General features: G+C 41.6%; 1 protein-coding gene across 6 annotated transcripts in view; it reads left to right on the forward strand.

The window, feature by feature from the left end:
- Positions 1-23,430, forward strand: part of Klhl5 (kelch like family member 5) — a 63,530-nt gene extending 40,100 nt beyond the window's left edge. For 5 of the 6 annotated variants that reach the window (XM_076938538.1, XM_034508941.2, XM_076938539.1 and 2 more), the window contains 7 exons: positions 2,611-2,823; positions 10,700-10,886; positions 13,915-14,139; positions 16,163-16,325; positions 17,843-18,055; positions 19,468-19,639; positions 22,161-23,430. In XM_076938538.1, coding sequence (XP_076794653.1) covers positions 2,611-2,823; positions 10,700-10,886; positions 13,915-14,139; positions 16,163-16,325; positions 17,843-18,055; positions 19,468-19,639; positions 22,161-22,217 — 1,230 coding nt within the window. In that variant the 3' untranslated portion in view covers positions 22,218-23,430. Of the gene's footprint in view, positions 1-2,610; positions 2,824-6,606; positions 8,751-10,699; positions 10,887-13,914; positions 14,140-16,162; positions 16,326-17,842; positions 18,056-19,467; positions 19,640-22,160 lie in introns of those variants that run through there. The other variant, XM_076938540.1, reaches the window with a different exon arrangement.
- The last annotated feature ends 453 nt before the right edge of the window (positions 23,431-23,883 follow it).

The raw sequence follows: 23,883 nt of genomic DNA on the forward strand, positions 1-23,883 counted from the left end.
GTTCTCATTGCCACTGGACATGACTTGGAACATGTCATTTAACCTCTGGAAAGAACATTCTAGATCATTTTATCATTATAACTACTTAATGTCATTACAGTTTTATGAAGCAAATGTGAACATTTCATTTTAAAATTCTAAATTTTATTTCTAAATTTTATTTCTGAACCTTGAAAACTTATTAAATCATTGAATTTTTCTAAAACAGCTACTTTAAAGCAAAATCATGTTTCTGAAAAGATCTTGGTGTTTAAACTTGTTCCAATAGTGTTGTATAATCTATTGAAAACTCAGTTTTCATGTGATATAAACTATATAGAGTGAAAGGGCATTTCTTTGAAATAGATAACACTAACAGTTTGCCAAGTAGCCTCCTCTTACTTGTGGAATTCAGTTACTACCTTTGGAAAGTAGAACAGAGTCACACTGGTACTGTGCAGATGGGTTGCTTATCCAGTGTGCCATACTTGGACCCAGGCTGGCCTCAAATTCACAGCCCTGTGCACCTTAGGGCTGAGGTCACAGGTGTGTGCCATCATGCTGGCCATACTGTGGTGTTAAATGACACTACACATCCTCTTACTTCCCACCTAACACTATATATAAAATACCTTTGATACAACTACATGATCTTCTTCCAAATTCATGTTGCCTACCTAATAATCACTGAGTTATAACTTCCCATGGTTAGGGTTTGGGCTACTTTACTATGAAAAGGATGATAGAAGTATTGAGAGGTGTTTGGCTTTGTTCCCCATTGTGCAAAGTATTTATTAAGGGTTAACATTCCAAGTGCCCTAAATGGCTGAGAGGTTTGCAGTGCTAGTGTCGAACGCAGGGTCTCACTCACGCAGGCAAACACTTCCCTATGAGCTGCAGCCCAGCCCAGCTTTGATCAGTTTTGGCTCTTGCTGTGTGTTCCCAAATCATCTGATAATGTCAGTCTGAAATTGAGTAGAACAGTTTGCTTGAAGCCCTTCCAGCACTGAGATTTTATTAAAATATGTTCCTGAAAATGATAATCAATCATCCAAAGTAGATTCGTCTCGGTATCTTTTAACAAATCATGATGAATTGGAGCAATTGAATTTAGTTAATTATTCATGAATGGTTTTCCTCCTAAGACTCTGCTGAAAGGAATGTCAGCCCAAGATAGATCTCAGATCAGTATCTTGCTTGGGTTACCACAGGCTAAATGGAGAATATGAGTCTCATTTCAATGTGGAAGATAGTTATTCATAGGCCTGTCTCCAGCTCTGATTTAAACAGTGTTAGCTGTTTTACTGAAGCCTTGTGTGCTGACAATGTACAGAAAGTACATTAGGAGTAGAAGAGAAACATTACAAGATTGCATGTATGGAATCTGTGTTTGTATCCGTGATGTAAGCTCTTCCTGCAGTAAGACTTGCAGACTTCAAAGCAGGGAGAGATTTCTTTCTTTCTGGTGAAGCGATGGTTCAGCAGTTGTGCACTGCTCTTGCAGAAGACCCATATTTATTTCCTAACACCCATGTAAGATGGCTCACAACTACCCAGAACTCTAGTCTCTGGCCTCTGCAGGCACCTGCAGCCACACACAGATACATGTGCATGCACACACTTTAAAATAAAAATAAAAGATTTTAAGAAGAGATTTCTTTCTCTCCAGATTAGTTAACATAATAATGATAAACAAGTTATTTCACATCTGGGACATTTGTAGTGTCCCATTTCAGATCACAGCCAGGACTCAGTCACGTGCAGTCTAAGGTCCTGTTCCTGGCCTGTGCTAGGTTAACAGTTTTGCTTCGGCTCTTTTTGCTAAAAGCAAACTAACTTGGAATAAATCAGATTAGAAGGATTTAAGTCTTCTGAATAGATCTGAAATCCTGGGTGGTCTTCTAAAAAGCTTAGGAATATTTTTGAACTATCTGTGGTAGCACACACAGATGTGAAGAACCTCAGGTTTAAGGCAAGCCTGTGCTACATAGGGAAACAAAACATTAATACCCACTTTGGTTATAAAAAATAGCCTGACTTGTGCTTTGCTGTGGCGGGCTGCAGGACTTTGATCCAGAGTTGTCTTAGTTGGCCAGCCTGGAGGCAATTCCTGGATCAGAGGCACCTTCACCGTTACCTAAATTCCCTAACATGCGTAAGCCTGATGTTAGTTCTCTTCCTTGCTATTTACTTCATTTTTTTAAATCTTCCTTCATAAGCCTTGTCAAAACTACTCCTGAACATGAACAAAGCACTAAATAAATGTCACAGTGTCGTCTCTGACTCTGCTTCCACTTCACAGTGTAGTCCTCTGACAGTTCCCACTTCACAGTGTTGTTGTCTGACACTGTTCCCACTTCACAGTGTTGTTGTCTGACACTGTTCCCACTTCACAGTGTCATCATTGGACACTATTCCCACTTCACAGTGTCATCGTCATATAAGTTAGGGTTTTGTGGGTTTTTTTTTTTTTTTTTTTTTTGGCTTTCTTTTCTAACAGATCTAAAGTATAAAATTGTGTCTAAAGTACAAATTATTCTAGATACCTAATATAAAAAAAATTGAGGTTTTTTTTTTTTTCATAAAACAGTGGTGATTAAAAGGAACAATATCATTTATTTTCCCCTCTAGGAACATTTCATGGAGGTAATCAGGAACCAGGAGTTTGTGTTACTCCCAGCCAATGAGATTGCCAAGCTCTTGGCCAGTGATGACATGAACATTCCTAACGAGGAGACCATACTGAATGCACTTCTCACCTGGGTCCGGCACGATTTGGAGCAGAGGCGGAAAGATCTCAGTAAACTTTTGGCTTACATTAGGCTACCTCTCCTTGCGCCACAGGTAATTAATAGGCACTCGTCTACAAGTGTGTTTCTTTGACTAGTCAGTTAAAGTAATTTATATATGTATTCTATGGAATGTATAGCTTGCAAGATATTAAACTAACAAATGATGCCTCTGTTCGAGTGTAGTTCGGAGGGTCGAGCTATCTAAATTGCTTGATTAAGTAACACTCTTGATTTTGAGTTAGCAATTTCCTTGGACTCTACTGTATTTCTAATCTACCAACTAGGGGAGACTTAGCACCAAGAGCCAGAAAGTTTAGATCAGCTCAGTCACATGTAGGTTAAGTACCCACTAGCTACTAGGTTCTGTGATAAATATTCTAACACTTGAAGCTCTGACTCGTGATGTGGCAAGTCCTTGGTCTCCCCATCTATGACACAGAGATGACATAGATTCTGACCAAGTAGAGATATCTCTTTTCTGACTGTCACGATTATGATGAGAGAAATGCATTCTGTGAAACAAAATGTGCTATAAAGATAAGGCCACCATTTTAGAGTGAAGAGGCCCCTCAGAGTGTATCCAGAGTTGTCAATCCTCACATACTGGCACAGTTTCTCCTTTGTACAGTTTTCACTGAATATATAGGGACTTTCCCAGCGTTCTTTTCTTCTGCCTGTCTCAGGCACTGAATAGAGAAAGAGGCCTTGCAAGCAGAGGAGGTGAGAGCACTTGCTGATTCAGGCCTGACCTCCTTCTCTTTTTTTCTTATTATTTAAGGCACCATAAATGTTGCCTTGTTTGTATTAATTTTGCAGATACTGCTCATCTCTGACTATTGTAAGTGGAAGTTGCTATTTGCACTCTGTCTAGCAAAGACAAAAGTCACTGTCAAGGCTTCATGCTAAGTCCTCCCTATTTACGATGGGACTGCATGAATGGATGGCAATTCCGGGAAAAATAACATAATAAAATAATTCTCTTGAAATCAGATTTAAAGAGGGCACTTAAATTTTCTTGCTTCCTAGCAGATATTTTTTCCTATTCTTTTCTAAATGAAAGAAAATAAAATATGAGACGTCTTAATAGATGTTGGAAAGCACCTGTATAATCATATATCATGGAAACATAGTTCCGTTCTGCAGTTTGAAGGGTGCTTGTGGTGTGGCAGGCTTCCCACCAACCTTGAAACCTCCTGTTCCTATGAATTTAGGGATAGAACATTTCCCTGAGTCCTTCAACTTGAAAGGCAGGAGATCATTCTGTCCAACACCTGGGGTACAAATGAAGCATCAGGCCAACACACGTAAAAGCAGATGTTCAGAACCACAAAGTAGCTGCGTGCTTTCTTGTCCTTCTCAAGTGAGGCAGTGCTTGCCTTTACTACTGTGATTAACATGGAGCTCCTGAGCTGAGAGCCAGAGCTAGGATCTGAACCAAGTACAGTTCTGTGCCCTTTCCACACACCAAACAATACAAACGAGGTGTGGTTATAATGCACTAAGAAGAGGTCACGACAGGTGAGGGAGCGAGACTTGAAAACAAGGAGGAGCCCTCCAAGAACACAACGACAACAAACAATGCCGGAGAACCAGAGTGACTGTCCTTAGATGTCATGTGATCTGCATCTTGTCCTAGCCATCGAAAGTGAGGGTTTTCCAGGGAAGAGGCCAGATTGTGCAGAGTTGTGAAGTATACACTATGGGATGTGAAGAACCTACTTGACTGGCCCCAAAATAAAGAGGGGTGATGTTAAGAGATCAGGCTAGAGAAGGAATTTAACCAGATTGTGAAGAAGCTTTCATCATGCCAAGGAGAGTTTAGACTTTATCCTAAAAGCAGTGAGGAAGGATGGGAGGATTTTATAATAGGAATGGCAGAATGTAACCGTTTGGCATCAGCAACTATAAGTGCACTGTGGAGAATCAGGGTCAACACTAGAAACCCATTAAAAAGGCTGTCAGAGCTCAGCCAGGCGAAGTAGACACTCAGGCAGTGCCAGAGAGAAATGACCAGAAACTGACAGAACTTAACGACTGGGTTAGAAGGGCCCAGAGTAACACTGTGTAGAATGCGGTTAGAAGGTGAAGTCATTCGAGACCAAGAATGCAGAGTGAGGGATTACATGTAGTGTGGGGAAGGAAATGGAGAATCATTTTCCCAAAATTGCTTGGCACCTTAAATCTTAAATCCTCACACTATGAAGAGGAAAAATGGAAAAACTTACCAGCATATTCAAACCCAAAGCAAAAGAATGATTCTGGCCAGGTTGAATGGGAAAGTACTAGGGATGGACTGGGAAACACTAAAGTTCAACGGCTGAGTCAAGTGACAGGGGAGTTACTATGACTGAGGAGGAGGACGTTATGTCATCAGGTACTACACAGAAGACAGATAAGGAGGGAACTCTGGTGGGTTAGCCTAGTGGTGCTTGAAGTATAGAATCAACGTCACCTGTGAACTTTTTGAAATACAGATAACTAGACCTCGTCTCAGAACTCTGTGAAACGGGCCCTAGAATTGTGGGATTTAATCAGCCCTCCATGGATTTGGGTGCCCGATCAGATCTGAGAACCCCTGTCCATGATGAGTGGTGGTAGTGGTGGAGCAAATATGACTGAGGTGACTACAGTGCCCTGCCCAATGTCAACAGGCACTTTGCCTCTCTGAGCTGTGTTTTTCTCTCTTAAAATGATAATACTAAGTTGCAGTATGTACCACTTACTCTGTTGCCCCGCCACACACACACACCTTTGGTAACTTCCAATATGAATAGGATACAATGTATTTAGATGATTATTACTCTACTCCTACTCCTGTGCACAGAGAGAGAGAGAGAGAGAGAGAGAGAGAGAGAGAGAGAGAGAGAGAGAGAGAGAGAGAGATCTTTATGGGCAATCTACAGTGCTCCGCGCAGCTGTAGAAAACTGACTGTGCCTCCCTCAGTGGCTGTCACCTGCCTAAAGCCCCTCAGCTAAGGGGAGAGCCCGATGAGCCCCTCCTTCATCCATGCTGGAGTATTGACCGGCTTGAGCTTGCACTTGTACAGGTCTTGTGCAGGCACCCACAGATGTGTTAGCTCATGAGTGCAAAGACCCTGCCATGTCCACAACTCACTATGTTGTGGCAATCTTCCCTCAGCCCTGGCTTTTATAATCTCTCTGGCCTCCTTCCACAGTGTTCCCTAAGTCATGGAGGAGGGGTGTAATAGATTTCCCAGGGCTGTGTGTGTGTGTGTGTGTGTGTGTGTGTGTGTGTGGTGTGTGTTAGAGATTTTCCAGTTAGGAGTGAGTACTTGTGGATTCTAGGGGTTTGGATTTGGGTTTTGGTGATAAAAGTGAAAAACAAAATTATAGAATTAATTACTAAGTAGAATTCTGAAGTTAGAGTCTGTATGTTTTACATACAAAAAGATAGCATTATTAAAATTGTCAAATGCCCGTCAAGTAATTAATGACTATTTTTAGAAATGAGATTAAGTATAATAACCTAGAGAATTTACACTTGTGAAATCGTGTTTTCTCAATGATGATATATAAATGAGATTTTTATCATGTTAGACAAAGCACTTTGAGCCCTAGCTAGAAGGGATTTAGCTTCCAAGTATTAATTTTATTATAGTGCCACCAACAGTAGACACTGTAAATGATAGAATAATGTGTATAATTATAACATGCTACCCAAGTGAATCTATTTTAAATTTTTTAATTTATTATTCATATGTGGATTTGTACGTGTGCATGGGGGAGGGATGGGGGAGGGGCACGCGTTCCACAGTGTGCATGTGGAGGTCAGAGGACAACTTCATGAGGTGTGTTCTCTCCCACCTTTACATAGGTTCCAGGGTTGGAACTCAGCTCACCAGACTTGCAGTGCAAGGCCTTTACTCACTCAGCCATCTCATCAACCCCGAAATGATCATTTTTAAATTATTTTTGCTGTGTATATTTGTTTGTATATATGCATGTCTCTGCAGATGCACATGCATGAATGTGTGAGTGCATGCAGAGACCAGTGGTCAACACTAGTTGTCTTTCTCAACCACTTTTCACCTTTTTTTGAGGATGTCTTACTGAATCAGGAGCTCATCATCTTGGCTAGACTGGCTGGCCAGTGAGTGCCCCGACTCCAGCCCACCCAATGCTGAAGTCACAGATGCATGCCTTGGTGACTGGCTTTTGTGGGGGAACTGGAGTTTCGAACTCAAGTTCATACGTGTGTAGCGGGCATTTTACCAGCTGAGCTGGCCGTCCCTCAGTCTCCCAAATGATCGATCGTTTTACATGACTTTCCGAAGAAACTGGATAATCAAAAAGGAAGTGTTTGTGGTCATTTTGTTTTACTCTTGGCTGAAGTTCTACTGAAAAACTGATTCAAATTCAAGAAGAAAGAAGTGCTACAGTCACTAATGCTACAGGGAAGACACACTTTAGAGCTGACCAAGTTTTATGCAATGTGGCTTTAACTTAGGGTTTTACTGCTATGAACAGACACCATGATCATTGCAACTCTTATAAAGGACAACATTTAATTGGAGCTGGCTTACAGGTTCAGATGTTCAGTCCATTATCATCAAGATGGAAGCATGACAGCATCCAGGCAGTCATGGTGCAGGAGGAGCTGAAGGTTCTACATCTTCATCTGAAGGAAGCCAGGAACAGACTGGACATCCTCAGGCAGCTAGGAGGAAGATCTCCAAGCCCACCCCCACAGTGACACACTTCCTCTAACAAGGCCACACCTTCTAATAGTTCCACTCCCTGGGACAAACATATGCAAGCCATCACAGTCTCATTCTGTGTGTTTGAGGGCACAGTTTTAGAGAGACTGGTATGAGAAGCAAATGCAAGAACACAGATAAGAATCTACACAGCCAACATGTCTGTCTCTGCAAATACTTTTATTTTAATAGTTTACCATTGTTTGTGGCAGATAAGGCATTTGGAATTCATAAAAATGTAAGAATGTATTAGAATCAATATTTTATAGTTGAGCCAATCATAATAATTTCCTGAACAATAGCAAACCTGCTATACTAATACTTGATTAATGCGGTTCTTGAATTAATTGCTTTATAATTTTTCTATTCTCACTTATTTACTTAAATATAAGTAATCTCATTTTTAATAAACTACAGAACTTACCAACCTGTTAAGAAATGTTTTACTCCCTATTGCAGTTACTGTGCAATCTCCTGAGACATTACGTCCTATACTTTATCTCACATTTATTTTTATTTAGAAAGCACTGAGGTAATTATATCAGAAGTAATACAAACAGTAACATTAATCTAAATAAGCCAACTCAGTGCATATCCACTAATGATTTCTGTGGTAAGTTTATGTTTTGTTTTGTTTTTCAGTTGATTTGATTTTTAAAATTTATTTTTATTTTTATTGGATATTTTATTTATTTACATTTCAGATGCCATCCCATTTCCCCTTCCTAGAAAACCCTTATAACATCCCCCCTCCTCCTTTTTGATTTTATACCATCTCAAATTTCATGCAAGTATTAAGATCAGTTCTAGATTGAGGATCTAGCAATACAATAGATGCAAATAGTCAAGGAACAAGCAAGACAATAAACATAAATAGTCAAAGAACCAGCAAGGCAATAAACAAAATTCCATGAACACTCCCGATCACTGTTTCTAAGGGCTTATCAGGATGACCAAAATATCTCAGCCTACTTCCCTGTCCTAGCCCAGAATCGTTTTCATGTCTGAAACCTACTTTCTTGTTCTAGACTAATATTTAGATTCCTGCCTGAAATTACTTCTTTGTTCTAGCCTAAGTTTCCCCAAGATTTGTGTCTTACTGAGATTATTTTGCCTTTGGCTTATGATGCATTCTTACTAAATGCCGCAGTTTTTTTTTTTTTTTAATGTTAACTTTTATTGGAATCTTTGGCTCGCTTCAATTATCAAAGCCTGGACATATTCTAAGCATTATCAACTATTAAAGAAATGCAAAATAAAACCCAGTTTCTACTTACCTGGCTGGCTAAAATGGGCATGGTTGGTGAGGGTGTGTGGAAACAAACCTCACAGGATGCTCGGGAAATATGAGTATAACTCAGATATATGATACAGATGGTTTGAAATGCAGTTTTGAGGTTTCTTTTAAAAAAGGATAATTTTACCTAGTTATCTACCCAAGAGAAATCAAAATATGTCCACACACTTGTGTGATGTGTACACAAGTGTCCGTCAGTTGCTGGATGAAGAGTGAAATAGAGCCAGTCACTAGAAATGAATAATAATTCAGTAGTCACTAGAAATAAATAATGATTCAGCAGCAAAGAAGCAAGACTAATGCATGCTGCACCATGGACAAACCTAACGAATATGCTGGATAAAATAAGCAAGACATAGAGGGCATGTGGATTTTGTTTATATGAAATACGCAGACAAGACCAATCTGTTCTAGTAGGTTAATGTTCGGGACAGGAGATGGCATGGGTGTGGCAGTTAACAGGAACTTGGCTCTGGATCTGCCTCAGGTGAAAGAAATGCTCCAAACCTTTCCATTTGAATACTTACGAAACATCATCTAACTGGATCAAGTCTGATGCATAGCCTATGCTTATGTGGTAATAGGTATACACTGTGCTTTAAAGGACAGGGACATTTTTCCCAAGAGCAACAACCAAAGAACAATTACCAGGGACTCTATCCAGGGAGTCATTACATCACTAGCTTAAAAGAAAAACATTTATATGTTCTTATCAATAGATGTAGGAAAATATTTGAGGAAAAGTTGGTAACAGTTCTTAATTTGAACACTAAAGTAGGGAGAGACAGAGGCAGCTTAAATAAAGATGGATCACACAATGCACACTGTAGCAACTACTGTCTGGAATATAAGCACCGATACCACCAACTCCAGCCAGAAGCAAAGAGGTTCTACCTTATCCAGTTATTTTCCACTACATTGAAGTTTTGGGCAATATAAGGCCATAAACTGTAAGAGTTGATATCTACCCAGAAGAAGATGTCAAAGTATCCCTACTTGATGATGGGTGAATGCGTAACAGCTAGAGCTGAGGAGTGTGGTAAAGTGCCAAGTTGATACAAGTTCCAATCACCAAGAGATTTTTTTTTCTTCTCCAGAAAAACATTAAAAATGGAAGGAAGGAAAGAAGAAAGAAAGTTTTAAAAAATAAAATGGCAATAAAAATAATTACATATATAAGAACAGATTTAATAAAATGAAAGCAAAGACAGTAAAGAAAGTCATACAAGTGACAAGGCTCCTTGGACAGAAAGACCTAATATCACAAGATGTGTATTCTCCATAACTAATAAAAGAACTTAGCACCATCCACACCAGAAAGCCAAAAGAATCAGGATAATGAAAGAGAACTAGATGACTCTGTCTTAAACCAACATGGAAAACCAAGCTCAAATATCCAAGAAAACCATAAAACTTAATGGGAGAGACCAAAATATCAGATTTCAGAACATGCTGTAAAGGCACCAATATTCTGGTTGTGGCAGCTCTTGTCTATTTTCTTGGCACCTGTGAGGCAGAGGCAGGAGGACCAGAAGAAGTTCAGGGCCAGCCTGGGACACATAAGAGTTTAAAGCCAATATATATGAGTTCCTACCTTCAAAACAACCCAAACAGAGCAGGGGAGGGTGATGGACGTCTGTAATCCCTGCACTCAGGAGGCAGGGGCACTCATGAGCCGGTAGTGGTGGCTGCTGCCTACAATTTTAATGTGTGAGATACGGAAGCAGGAGAATCAGAGGTCCATGACTAGCCTGGTTTATATCATGAATTCCAGGCCAACCAGGGCCACATAGTAAGACCCTGTCTCAAAAATGAAATAAAATCCTAGGAATAAACAGAGCAGCAGAACAAAGTAATAAATCAAAAAGTATATTTACATGTCTTCATTGTCCTTACACTCTGTTCTCTCCTAGTTCCTGGCAGACATGGAAAATAACGCACTTTTCCGGGATGACATAGAATGTCAGAAACTCATCATGGAAGCAATGAAGTACCACTTACTACCTGAGAGACGACCCATGTTGCAGAGTCCTCGGACAAAACCGCGGAAGTCAACTGTTGGAACATTATTTGCAGTTGGAGGAATGGATTCAACTAAGGGTATTGGGAAATCTTTGTCTAGAGGCACAGAGGGTAAAACATAATACTACCACAAGGCCCTGTGGAGAAATGGCTGGCTGAGGGGCAAGGACAGGAAAAGATGAGACCAGAAAGCACCTTAGTGCCAAAAAATATTCAAGGAATGGTAAGGGGCAGGTCAAAATGTAAAGAAGACATCTTGTTGGGAGAGTCCATTGAGTTTAAAGTAATTGGAATATCAAAGTAAGTAATTAGTGAAAATGAAGATAACAAAATCAAAGTCGCCATGAGTTTGCAGTGACACAAATGAAAAAGGAAAGCTATTTCTTTCAGCATTATGCCAACTGATATAGAAAGGTGAGATTAGGAAAGAGTCACTATTTAGTTTGGGCCAGAGATCTAGCTCAGTGAGAACACTTCACATGCATGACGCTCTGGACTCGGTCCCCAGTACTGCAGAAAAGAAACCAAAGAGAGAAAGATTAGCCATTTGGCAGCCACCAAATACAACATCTCTAATCTGAAAGTCAGAAGTTCTTGGAGAAGTTGTGACGGTCAGAGATTCGTGTTTTGGAGCACTGGCCTGGTTGTTAGAAAAGGTAAAGTGCTGTCTTTACAACACAGAGAACTGATACACAGCACCTAACTGAGCGGCCTAAGCTGACATTACCAGGAGTGAGACCAAGCAGCGAGTGCTCTGATAGGACCCACTCTCCAGAAGTCATCAGCACTCCACCCAAGTCATGGGGAACGCACAGGTCCAACTGGAGATGTTCTACAGGGTAACTGGTCTGTCTGTAGTATTTAAAAAATGCCAAGACCAATGGACGACTTGGCCAATGTGCACCATAGGCATTCAGTGCCTGTGGAGGCCAGAAGAGGGCAGTAGACCCCTCCCTCCTTACCCTCCCTACCCCCCCACCCCCAATCCAGAGTTACAAATTGCTATGAGTCACCTTGTGTGTGCTAGGAATTAAACCTAGGTGCTCTTAACCACTGTACCATCTCTCCAGCCAACTCCCCAACACACCCACAAATTTAAAGGTACTTATTATTATTATTATTATTATTATTATTATTATTATTATTATTTAAGTAAAGGAGACAATTATTACCCCTGTTCCAGTGGGGCTGGAACAGGGCTGAGAGCAGGACCACTAGGAGCTGAGACTGGGAGGCATAGGCAAGTCGGAGAGCTTCTGTCAGGGCTGCAGGCAGTAGCTCTAGGAGTATGGGCAGAGATCAAGTACACTGAAAGGGCTCATAACCGACAGCCAACAGCACCGTGCATGGTCTTCAACAGTTGTCAGAATGTTACAGAGAATTGCCAGCCTCCTTACCCAAGTTTGTAACCCAAATATTTGTATTATTATTATTTAGACTTTTAAATTTTGAGTTTTCAGTTTATAACAAAATACTACCAAAAAAAGTTTGAAAATTCATCAATGAAGGAAGATTTTTGTTTGATGGAAGGCAATTTTTTTAATTTTATTTTAATTTATTTGATGGAACGTTTTAAGGTCATGGTTGGAGTGAGGAATCAAATGCGTTCAATCTTGATAATTTACACACACATATATAATCTGAATGAATAAAATATCATTATTGCAGAATATTACAAAGAAAGATTATGCAAAGTAAAAAATATCTTTAACCAGCTGGTATTTAGAAGGGATTCTGTTTAGTGCTGTGAGAATACAAAGATGGAATGGGCCTTGGAGACTGTGTAGAGTAAGTAAAATCAGAAAGTGTGAGAAAACACAGTACCGGGTGTCGAAGCAGATGCTCTGGTTTAGGTCATCATCAGTAGTAGCTCTGATGATCTGTCATTACAAGCCTGTGGAGTCAGCCTTCACTGTGACTGGGGTCCTTCGTAGATGATCTGCCATTACAAGCCTGTGGAGTCAGCCTTCACTGTGACTGGGGTCCTTTATCAAGCTAGAACAGGCTGGTTCATTAGCAGCTTAGAGAGAGAAAGACTCAAGCGCTGCGTAACTGGGAGTTAGATTGTTTTAGAAAGATGATGCTTTCTTTTACTTTTTCCTAAATCTCCACTGTCCCACATCTTGAAGAGAGCAAAAGAGCTGTGGAATTTTCCATGGTAAACCCCCTGGGTAGTAACTCCCTTCACTTCCCACAACATGGTTCCTGGTGACCTTTGTCCTTCCTCCTGGCCCTGGCTGGTGCCTCCTCCCTCTGTGGAGCAGCCCCACTCCACCCGTTTTGTTGTTACTGTTCTTTCCTCCAGGATCTCACAGAATAATTGTCTCCTTTATCTTCTGGGTCACCGGGTTCCTTCCCCTAGACTTTCCATTGACTTCTATAAACAACCCAACAATCCAGATCCTAAAAGGGAGACAGCCTCCCTCAGCCTGTCCAGGAACCCTGTCTGCACTGTGGCCAGACTTCTCAGAATAATCCCCTGCTGCTCCCTCCCTGCACTCCTCCTCCGGCTGCTGAGTGTCTCCCTGGCCTCTTTGAACAAAGAACATCTTTGATGGATGTTTTATTGCTTGGAGGATGCCAGGGAGAATGCTGGGAGAAAAGGTCACGGGGTGGGAAAAGCCATACTGTAGGGGTTTCATACGATAGAAAAAAGTGTTGCTATTGATGCTGATAAAAAAACAAACAAACAAACAAAAACCTTTATACTTTGGGGGTAGGAAGATGACTCCATTGTTAAAGTGCTGCTCCATGCAAGCAAGAGGACCTGAGTTCAGATCCCCAGAAACCATACACAGATTACTCGTGTAATCCCAGTGCTGGGGAGGCAGACAGGTGGATCATTGGAGCCCTCACCAGCCAGCCTAACCAGAACAGAGAGACCCCTCTGGAAAAACAAAGTGGAGAGCGATGCAGGAAGACACATCAACCTCTGACCACCACATGCGCACGTGCATGCAACACACGCGCGCGCGCGCACACACACACACACACACACACACACACACACATCGACAGCACACACAGATGATGAGTTATACTTCTGTGGCCATAGCATAGCCACGGTGGAACTTGTAGTCTCCTGACTCTCTTTGTCACTGTTAAGGAGCAACAAGCATTGAGAAGTACGACCTCCGTACAAACATGTGGACTCCTGTGGCAAACATGAATGGGAGAAGGCTCCAGTTCGGGGTCGCTGTGTTGGATGACAAGCTGTACGTGGTCGGAGGGCGAGATGGACTGAAGACTTTGAACACCGTAGAGTGCTACAACCCCAAAACAAAAACCTGGAGCGTGATGCCGCCGATGTCCACACACAGGCATGGGCTTGGTAAGTGTATCTGCTCACCTCCTTAGAAGCCGTATGCCAGGATGCCACCATGTTGTTCCCGTCTGTACCAGGCAGGAGACCTGTGTGTGGGCTCCGTCAGCATCAGCCACCAACCATCCCCTCACACCTGAGAAGCAGAAACCAGAACCCGAGCACTTACATAAATGGAGCTCAGACAAGGGGGGGCATGCGGGTCGGACAAGCCATGCTCTTGCCTTTATGCTTTGTTGCAGTTGTCATTAGACAGCCTAGTTAAATGCTCATTAAAACTAGTGTGTTAACTTCTATATTATATGAGAATCAATAATGGTAAATTGTGCATGTATGTGTGTATTATGGGTTTTTAAGCAGAAATGACTGAATTCACATCCCCAAAATGAACATACAGGCATTTCTTCTCCTTCTATTTTTTTATGTATATGGGTGTTTGCCTTAATGCATATATGCCCACCATTTGTATGCAATGCAGGGAAACCCAGCAGCTGGAGTTACAAATGGGTGTTAGCTGCCATATGCTTTTAATAGGTAATTTGTATACATCGGAACTTACAAGATAAACTTAAGTTTTTAAATTTCTTCATGTATGGGAATTACATGAAGACTTTGTTTCCCTGCTGAACTATACTTTCAGATCCACCATCTAAGAGGTTGGACTAAGTGAGCCCTGCTTCTAGGCCTTTGATGAATGATAGTTTGTATATGTTAAACTGGATGTGTTTTGTAAATTTGGTAATATATACAAACTTAAATGTGTGTGTGTGTGTGTGTGTGTGTGTGTGTGTGTGTGTGTGGTCAATAGCCAGTACTGTTGGCACAATATATAACAAGTGAAACAATCTGCTATTTTGGGTTACATAGGACTGGCGGCTCTTTTATCCAACTTGGCCAAGATGGCTGGGTTTGAATTACAGAGGTGTTTTTGGCCACAATCATGCCATTCCTCTTCTTACGATCCTCTGCTTGGGTATTGGAGAGATGGCTCAGCGGTTAAGAGCACCGACTGCTCTTCCAGAGGTCCTGAGTTCAATTCCCAGCAACCACATGGTGGCTCACAGCCATCTGTAATGGGATCCGATACCCTCTTCTGGTGTGTCTGAAGGCAGCAATATTGAACTCACATACATAAAACAAATAAGTCTTTTTTAAAAATCCTCTACTTAACCAGTCGTGGTGGCACACACCTGTAACTCTAACACTTGGGAAGCTGAGGACGGAGGACTGAGTTTGACAGCAGCCCACTTTACATAGAGAGAACCTGTCTCAAAAACACAATCCTTGACTGACTCCATCCCATTCAGAGTAAAATCTAAAGTCCTTATGAGGAATAAAGTCGGAGAATGTTATTTCTGACTCCCTCCTCTTCTGTCCTCTCCCCGTCAGTTACCTGCTCAGCCAAATAGACAACTTGGGATTCCCAGCATGCCATCGCTATGCCACCTCTCTCTTCTTCCCTTGTGCATGGTCTCTGATGGCAGTCATGCTTCTATCACATGTCATACAGGTGTCCCTGACTCTCTCTGCCCTTGCTTACATTACTCCATTGTTTAAGTGGGCACATACCTGGTGTGTATTGCATATCTGTGTCCTGTGAAACAGTACTGATCCACAAGGGTATGGCCCTTACCTGTTAAGTTCTATGAAGTGCAGATTAAGTAGAAACTTAGTATAGACTAAGATGTTTGCTGACTCTTCCTTGATAATGATACCAGTAAATACAAGGCTGTGATATCAAACTTAGCTTCAGTAAAACCCAGGATTCCAAAGTCCTAGAGGGGAAAGAATGAAAATCTGAATATTGAAGGTCCTAGAAATGGTGGCATGTACAAACTTTCCACTGTTGTACCTCAGAATACTGTCTCTGATTTTCAGGAAAAGGATTGCAGTGCTGGTTTGGCCCCATCTACCTCAGAAAAGCCCTGAAGGAGCCCAGGAACCATGGCCTATTTGTGATTGGTTACGGTTGCATGTTTCAGACTTATTGTAGTTACATTCTGATTAGTCCCTCTCTCTGGTCCACTTGCAGGCGTGGCTGTATTGGAAGGCCCCATGTATGCCGTCGGAGGGCACGACGGCTGGAGCTATCTGAATACTGTGGAGCGATGGGACCCTCAGGCCCGACAGTGGAATTTTGTTGCCACTATGTCCACCCCCAGGAGCACAGTAGGCGTGGCAGTACTAAGTGGAAAGTAAGATATTTGAAGTTCTATTACAGTCACAATAACCAGATTTATTATTGCTAGAGAAGTTCTTCATGTGAATTAATGAAGCCTTTCCCTTTCCTCTAACTTCTGTCCATAACAGCCCTCACTGCTCGTAGCTAAGGGACCACACAATGCTACTTTGGAGTGTATATGCTTTATATAAATATCCAATATTAATTGAACAGCAACCATCTGGTGGTTTAAACACCTTCAAAGTTATATGTTCTTTTTAAAGTTATGTTCTTTTAAAAGTTCCTTTTAAAGTGGGCTGGAAGATGTTTATAGTTAAAGCAGTTGCTGAATAAACATGAGGACCACAGTTAGGTCCATAAAACCCATGCAAATATCAGAGGGTAAAGCAGCCCAACTGTCTGTCATTCCAGCTTGGAAAGGCAGAGACAGGGCATCACCAGAGCAATCCACCTAGCAAGGCTGGCCTTATCCAGGAGATCTGGGTTTGATTGGGAGGCCTGCCTTGCTAGATAAGGTAGAGGGCAATGGAGGATGATATGTGACATCAATATGTGCATATATATGTGTACCCACAAACCATGTGTCCACATACATACAAGTATGTATATGCACTTATATGAAAAGTGGAAACATTGATTCTATTTAAAGTATTGTGGTCTCTCAGTGCTGTGGTCTCTCTCTCAGTGCTGTGGTCTCTCTCTCTCTCTCAGTGCTGTGATCTCTTTCAGTGCTGTGGTCTCTCTCTCAGTGCCATGATCTCTCTGTTTCTCCCTAAAGATCCTCTCCATCATTTTCACTGCATCATCTTTGATTTTGTGTCTCTTCTCTCTCATCTTGGTAGACTGGTGACCCCAGAATGGATTTAAGAAATCCCTTTTGCTTACCCTTTGTCTGCTGTCAACGCACAGATTTGTACAGGGTCCTCACAGTTCACAGTTGTATGAGGACAAAATATAAACCTTTTCACCCTTTGGTCCTCCACAAAATAAGCCAAGTTTTTAGGGATTTTGTTTGTTTGTTTGTTTGTTTGTTTAATGGCATTCATGTTATTACTTACAGATAGAAGGAGGAGAGAAGGTTGAACTGTGATGTAAGGATAAAGATGGGGGTTAGAGATGGGGGTTAGAGTGGCCACACAGCCTTAATTCCAGAGGCAGAGGCAGAACGCTTGAGTTTGGAGCAAGGCTGGTCTGTGTAACGGGTTCTGAGGCAGCCGAGGCTACATAGTGAGACCCTGGCTCAGAAAAACAAAACAAAGAAAAGTCGAGCATAATTCCTGCCTAAGCTCCTACTTCCTCAGGCCCGTGTGCTAAGTCCCCTGTGTCAGTGTCATAAGGGCCTAAGGGCACAGATGTGGAAACCGTGTTTAGATGGCTGCTGCAGATATCATTTCACTGGTGGCACATCTGCTTTCTTAGTGTCGTCAGCATGTTGCATCACTGACGGCACTTTAAAGTCATCGATGTCACGGCAACAGCCTGGCCCCAGCACTGCATCGTCTTTGTCACCGCTTTTGTTCTTTTTTACAGACTTTATGCAGTTGGTGGTCGCGATGGGAGCTCCTGTCTCAAGTCAGTAGAATGCTTTGACCCTCATACCAATAAATGGACACTGTGTGCCCAGATGTCAAAAAGGAGAGGCGGAGTAGGAGTCACCACCTGGAATGGGCTGCTGTATGCCATTGGAGGACACGATGCTCCCACATCCAACCTGACTTCCAGGCTCTCGGACTGTGTGGAGAGGTAATTCCTGTGAAGGAAACACTGGATAGTCTTCTCTGGCTGTGTCTCTACCTGTCTCCCAACCACTTGGATTCTCATCTCCTCATATATTATCCTCAAACTTGGAACTGAGCCTACAATGCATTCCCTAGGACAAGCATTTATTGTTCAGCTGTCTCGTACTGGATTCTGCCTTACCAGAAATGTAAAGGAACTCGATGAGTCTCAGAAAGAGTGTGTTAGGGCTGGAAGCCATCCATGTAAGAAGTGCAAAGGACAGGGATACATCTGGCCCATTCTGATATACAGAGAAATATTAGAAAATGGTAAAGAAAAAGTAGAAGTTCTTACAAGTCTTGAAGCACTTAAAGCAGTGAAGATTTGGCTGGCAGATCGAGTCTTCATATATTTTTATTTAGTTTAAGGACAAGAGAGAATTGAAGAATCACTAGAATCATGTGTGAGCACTCCAAAACAGAAAAAAAAAATATATATATATATATATATATATATATATATATATATATATATATATATATATATATATATATATATGGTTCACATGGGACATGAAGGGCAACTGTGTGACCAGAGAGCCAACAGGATGGGGAGAATGCTGGACAGGAGCCGGTGTGGGAGGAGCTGGTGTGGGAGGAGCCAGTCGCACAGAGCGCAGCTGAAGGATTTTAGATCTGAAAGAGGAACATGAAATCATGTATCATGAGTACCAGAAGGGAGAATGGATCCAACTGTTTAAGGTTGGAATGGTTTACTTAGAGACTAACTGTAATGACAAGGTGGTCAGACTAATCCAGACTCCAATGATACTCAGCAGTGTCTAATAACAAGCAGACCTGGTGTTGCTGCAGAAGGCAGCTAAGCTACAGCTGCGTCATCTGTAGTGGGGAGAAGGTAATTAAAACTCCGCTCATGTTATGATCCAGGAAGGAAATCCAGGAGTCTTTAGTGTGATTAATCACAGCAAGAAAAGACAGGTGTTGACACACACACACACACAAAACCATCAGAAGAAATATGCCATGTTAGCATGAACTATCTACCCTTTAAACAACACCATTGAGCAGTTCTAGTTTAAAAAGAGCGAGAAAAAATGGATAGCTACCATAATTGAGAATTTAAGTCATCTTGCACAGAGCTTAATACATTGCTTTGCCCACATTTTCAATGGGGACACTGAAGCCTTGCATCACTATTTATACATGTTGAGTTCTTGAGTGTGCTATATCTACTAAATGAATCTATAATAAGTTAGGGATTTTTTTTTTTTTTGAAAATATCGATCTTTTTTTCTAAAATGTGTTCAAAACACATTTATATCAGAGATCAGACCAAAGCTAGACTTGCAGGACAAATGCTTGTACACAAAATGTTTCAAGAGCAATGTCAGCTTGAGTTGTAAACTTTTCTTTCAGATATGATCCCAAAACAGACATGTGGACTGCAGTGGCATCCATGAGTATTAGCAGAGATGCAGTGGGCGTGTGTTTACTTGGTGACAAGCTGTATGCTGTCGGGGGTTATGATGGACAGACCTACCTGAACATAGTGGAGGCTTATGACCCCCAGACCAACGAATGGACCCAGGTATGCCATTTCGCCTCTCCTCGTCTCACCTCTCTCTTATCCTGAAAACATCTTTCCATACGACCCTCAGCTTTATCCAACATTGACAAGTTTCACACAAACGTGGGGCCCAAGAGACTCAGCTGTTAAGAGAGAGCACTTGCTGCTCTTGCAGAGGACCCAAGTTTGGTTCTCAGCACTTGAACAGAGGCTCACGACATCCTCTAGTTCCAGGGGACCTGATGCCCTCTTCTGGATGCTATCAACACTCACACACATGCATATATATACATGCAGGCAAACATTCAGACACATAAAATAAAAACAAACTGGTCTTTTTTTAATGAGATCAAGTTGTCTCTTGACTAAATATTAAAAAACAAAATGCAGTGTCTGATCGAATACCAAAATCCAAATTCCTTTGAAGTATAAATTAATATGCAGAAAAATCATGAACCACCATTCGTTTGATAGGATGTTGTAGCGGTGGTAGAGCTGACAGGACCACAGAGGGCTGTACCAAGGGGAGGGGATATTGTAGAAAATAAGCAAGGACAGTAGTCAGAAATACTTGAACTGTTCACCCACACAAGAGTAATCATTTTTAAAGGCTCAATATTTGGGAGTATAATAAATTTCTGGTTATTATTTAATAAACATGGCAAACCTAAATTACATTAACAAGTAAGAACTCAGTGTGGCAAGGACTTCTAGCTGACCACATCTCTTTCAGGAAAGGCCCATCTTTTGGGGCAAGCAATGGTGGCAGAAGCACTAGGCAGCTGGTCACACTGTGTCTGAGGTTAGGAAGTATAGAAAAATAAATATTGGTGCCTGTCATAGACAGACAGACAGAGACATTGGACCTGGCATGGGCTTTTGAGTTCTCAAATCCCAACTCCTAATGGATCCACAGGCAGGAACAGAGGCAGTTACAGCCCCCTCTCTAGTTGTTGGGGAACCCACATGAAGACCAAGCTGCACACACTTCCTCCAACAAGACCACATCTCCTAATTCTTCCAAAGAGTCTTTCAGTTAGGGACCAAGCATGCAAATATATGAGCCTATGGGCTCATATACCATTCTTATTCAAACACCACAGTGCCCCACTCTTTCTCCCATTTTAATTCAGTCCTGAACCCAAACCTAAGGAATGAGCCCACCCACATTCAGGGTGGGTCTCTGGAAATGCCCTCACACACACAAGCAGAGGAATCCAGTAAAAGTAACCATGAAGATTAACTGCAAAGCAGCCTGGGGAAAGGATGACAGTAAAAGTGTACAAAGGGAGATTCCTATGTTTAAAGAGAGCCTGGACTAAAGGCTTCCAGTCATGTGACCTCAGTCATGTGACCTCAGTCTCATTTCCTCAGTGCATGAGACGACTCATCGGAAGGTGGAAGAGGAGTGTTCATCCCACAGATGCTCAGAGAAAGATCACTGACCCGAATCATGGCCAAGAAAATTAAAGCAAGCTTTTTTCCATTAATTTATTTATTCGCTTTACATCCCAGTCTCAGCTCCCACTCTCCTCCCAGTTCCCCCTACACACACACAGCTCCCACACACACAGCTTCTCGTCTGAGAAGGGAAAGCCCCCTTGTAGGAATCACTCCACCCTGGCACATCAAGTCACTGCAGGACTAGGCACATCCTCTCCCACGGAGGCCAGACACGGCAGCACAGTTAGAGGAATGGGATCCACATGCAGGAACTGAGGCAGTTACAGCCCCCTCTCCAGTTGTTGGGGGACCCACATGAAGACCAAGCTGCACATCTGCTACATATGTAAGGGGGACCTAAGTCCAGCTCAAAAGCAAGCTTTTTTATTTGCATATATGGGTTGTCTCTCCCTAATGCAGGGTTCAAGAGATCAGCCTTGTCCATGGAGAAGGTGAGGGGGTTCATAGTTCAGGAGTGGGGGGGTTCCAAATGGATCTGGTAGGCAAATAGGCAGGGTTACAGAAGCAGAGCATAGGCACAACAAGTGGGTGACAGCCTCCTGAGGCAGACATGGCTGTAACAAGGTAGTCAGAACAATCTCCTAAAACCAAGGCAGTTGTCATTTCTGGGACAGACAGTACAGAATCATTGGTAGTTAAGGTTACAGGTGAGGCATAGCCCAATCCATGAGAAGCAGAGATTTCATCGTAAACAGAATGAGCCTGGTTTGTCTTTACGTCAGCCATCTGTAACCACACAGCTGTCTTACTGGGATGCTGCTACTTTGGTTGCTGTTTTAAGGACCTAAAAATGTGAGCTTACAGTTGTGGCACCTGCACAGTAACTGCTTCCATTATACTGTGTTAATAAACTGATACACAGACATTTACAGTGGGGCCGAAGTGAGATTGTAAAGTCTGGAGTCACTGTCTGCCCCACTGCCAGCATTGTCCCAGGGAAGGAAGTGCTCCCATTGTATTTACCAAGCTGTCTAAGCTAAACTGTCTGTCTGGTTCCTATCTCTCACCCACCTGTTCTCACAGCACACCTGGTGTGTCTCCCTCCACACCCACACCTATGTCTCTTGTCCATTTTCAGGTTGCTCCCCTGTGCCTAGGAAGAGCTGGAGCATGCGTTGTGACTGTGAAGATATGACGTCACTCTTCGTCCTCTACAGAGAGGTGCTCTCTCCCTCTATAAACACGGACAGTCCTCCCGTGGATTCATTCTTAGTGACTGTGCAGTGCCACATTCCTAGGCACAAAGTGCCTCATTTCCAAGTGAAGGTGTTGAAACGATGGGGAGGGAGCAGGTACACTGGGACGGGGACTTCATCTCTCAGTACATTAAAGCCACAGCTGGAGGACGGGGAGCACCTTCTTGGTATACAACCTGAAGACGAGTGCACTGCCCCAGAACAATCCAGCACTGACTGGATTCACATTGTCCAGAGTTATTACAGTACAAGCATACAAACTTCTAAAATGTTATTTTATAAGTTTGTCATACATGAGCTTCCATACTTTTTATCGTTTAATCAAACCACTATTTTAATGACATACTAAAGATGATACTAGCTAGCTTTTTCAGGTACAATGATATTATGTATGCTATAGTTGTGAATTTTATTACTAAAATCAGTTTAACCCAAGAATAAAGAAAACCACATTATGCATTAAAAATAAGACTGACCAAATAAAAACTTGACTGGATCTTTGGGTCCTACTTAAATAGCCATTCCATCCCATCTAGATCCATCAACAGTGACAAGTGTCACTGAGATTAAAGCAGGATGCTTACGTTAAGATATGCAAGTTTGTGTAGAGGAGATACATGCTATATGCTTATCAATGTTCTCCCACCTAACTAGTACTTAATTATGTGGATTTATTTTTTTTTATACTACAAAAGTTTATTTGATTCTGTCCTTTTGATACTGACACAGTTGTCTAGCTGTCCTGTGTTCTGTCTGCTGCCTCGTTGCAGACAGACGTATAGACACAGTTAGGATCCCTTTGTGCTTCTTTGTAATCAGGAACCAGGGTGGGGGGACATGTTAACTAAATATTTGAAAAGTAAGTTTAAAGCATTTGTTACTCAAAGTTTTATACATTTGTAAACTCTAATTACATACATGAATGTTAATAATGTCTGAATTGTTTATTGTTTGTAAAATGCCCTGGGCAGCAATATTGTATGAAATTCCCTTTAAGAGACAAGTCATTACCTTAATATAAAACTGAATATAAACTAAAGTTGCATCTTTCAAAGTACAATGTTATGATTAATATATTCTTATGTTATATTAAGATAGCCTTTATTTTAGTTGCTTTCTTTAAAAAATGAAACACAGTCCCTCTTTATTGAACCACTTTTTTTTGTTGTTGTTTTTTGGTTTGGGTTTTGCTCTTTGAGACAGGGTCTCATTGTGTAGCCCTGGCTTGCCTAGAACTCACTAAATGGACCAGATTGCCTCTTGAGTGCTGGGATAAAAGGCATGTACCTCCATGCCCAGCGGGTTCCTTAATATTTAAGGAGAAGTTTGTTTAAATCACTGAAAGAATTGTGTATATATGTTGCTTTAGGATAGAAAATGCATAAAACATTTCAAACAGCTTAAGTATTAAGTTCCATTACTTAAGTAAACTGTAAGCAAATTATTTTAAAAAAACATTAATTCCAATAAATTATATATAACCAAGACAAGATGGACAAATTCCTAGTTACACACAAATTATAAAAACTGACTGAGAAAGTGGACAATCTGTGCAGGTCTGTAACAGGTGAAGTCAATGATTACAGCATTCCTGAGAAAAGCAAG

The sequence above is a fragment of the Arvicanthis niloticus genome, chromosome 7 (assembly GCF_011762505.2).
Source record: "Arvicanthis niloticus isolate mArvNil1 chromosome 7, mArvNil1.pat.X, whole genome shotgun sequence".
In the NCBI taxonomy this organism is placed as follows: Eukaryota; Metazoa; Chordata; class Mammalia; order Rodentia; family Muridae; genus Arvicanthis; species Arvicanthis niloticus.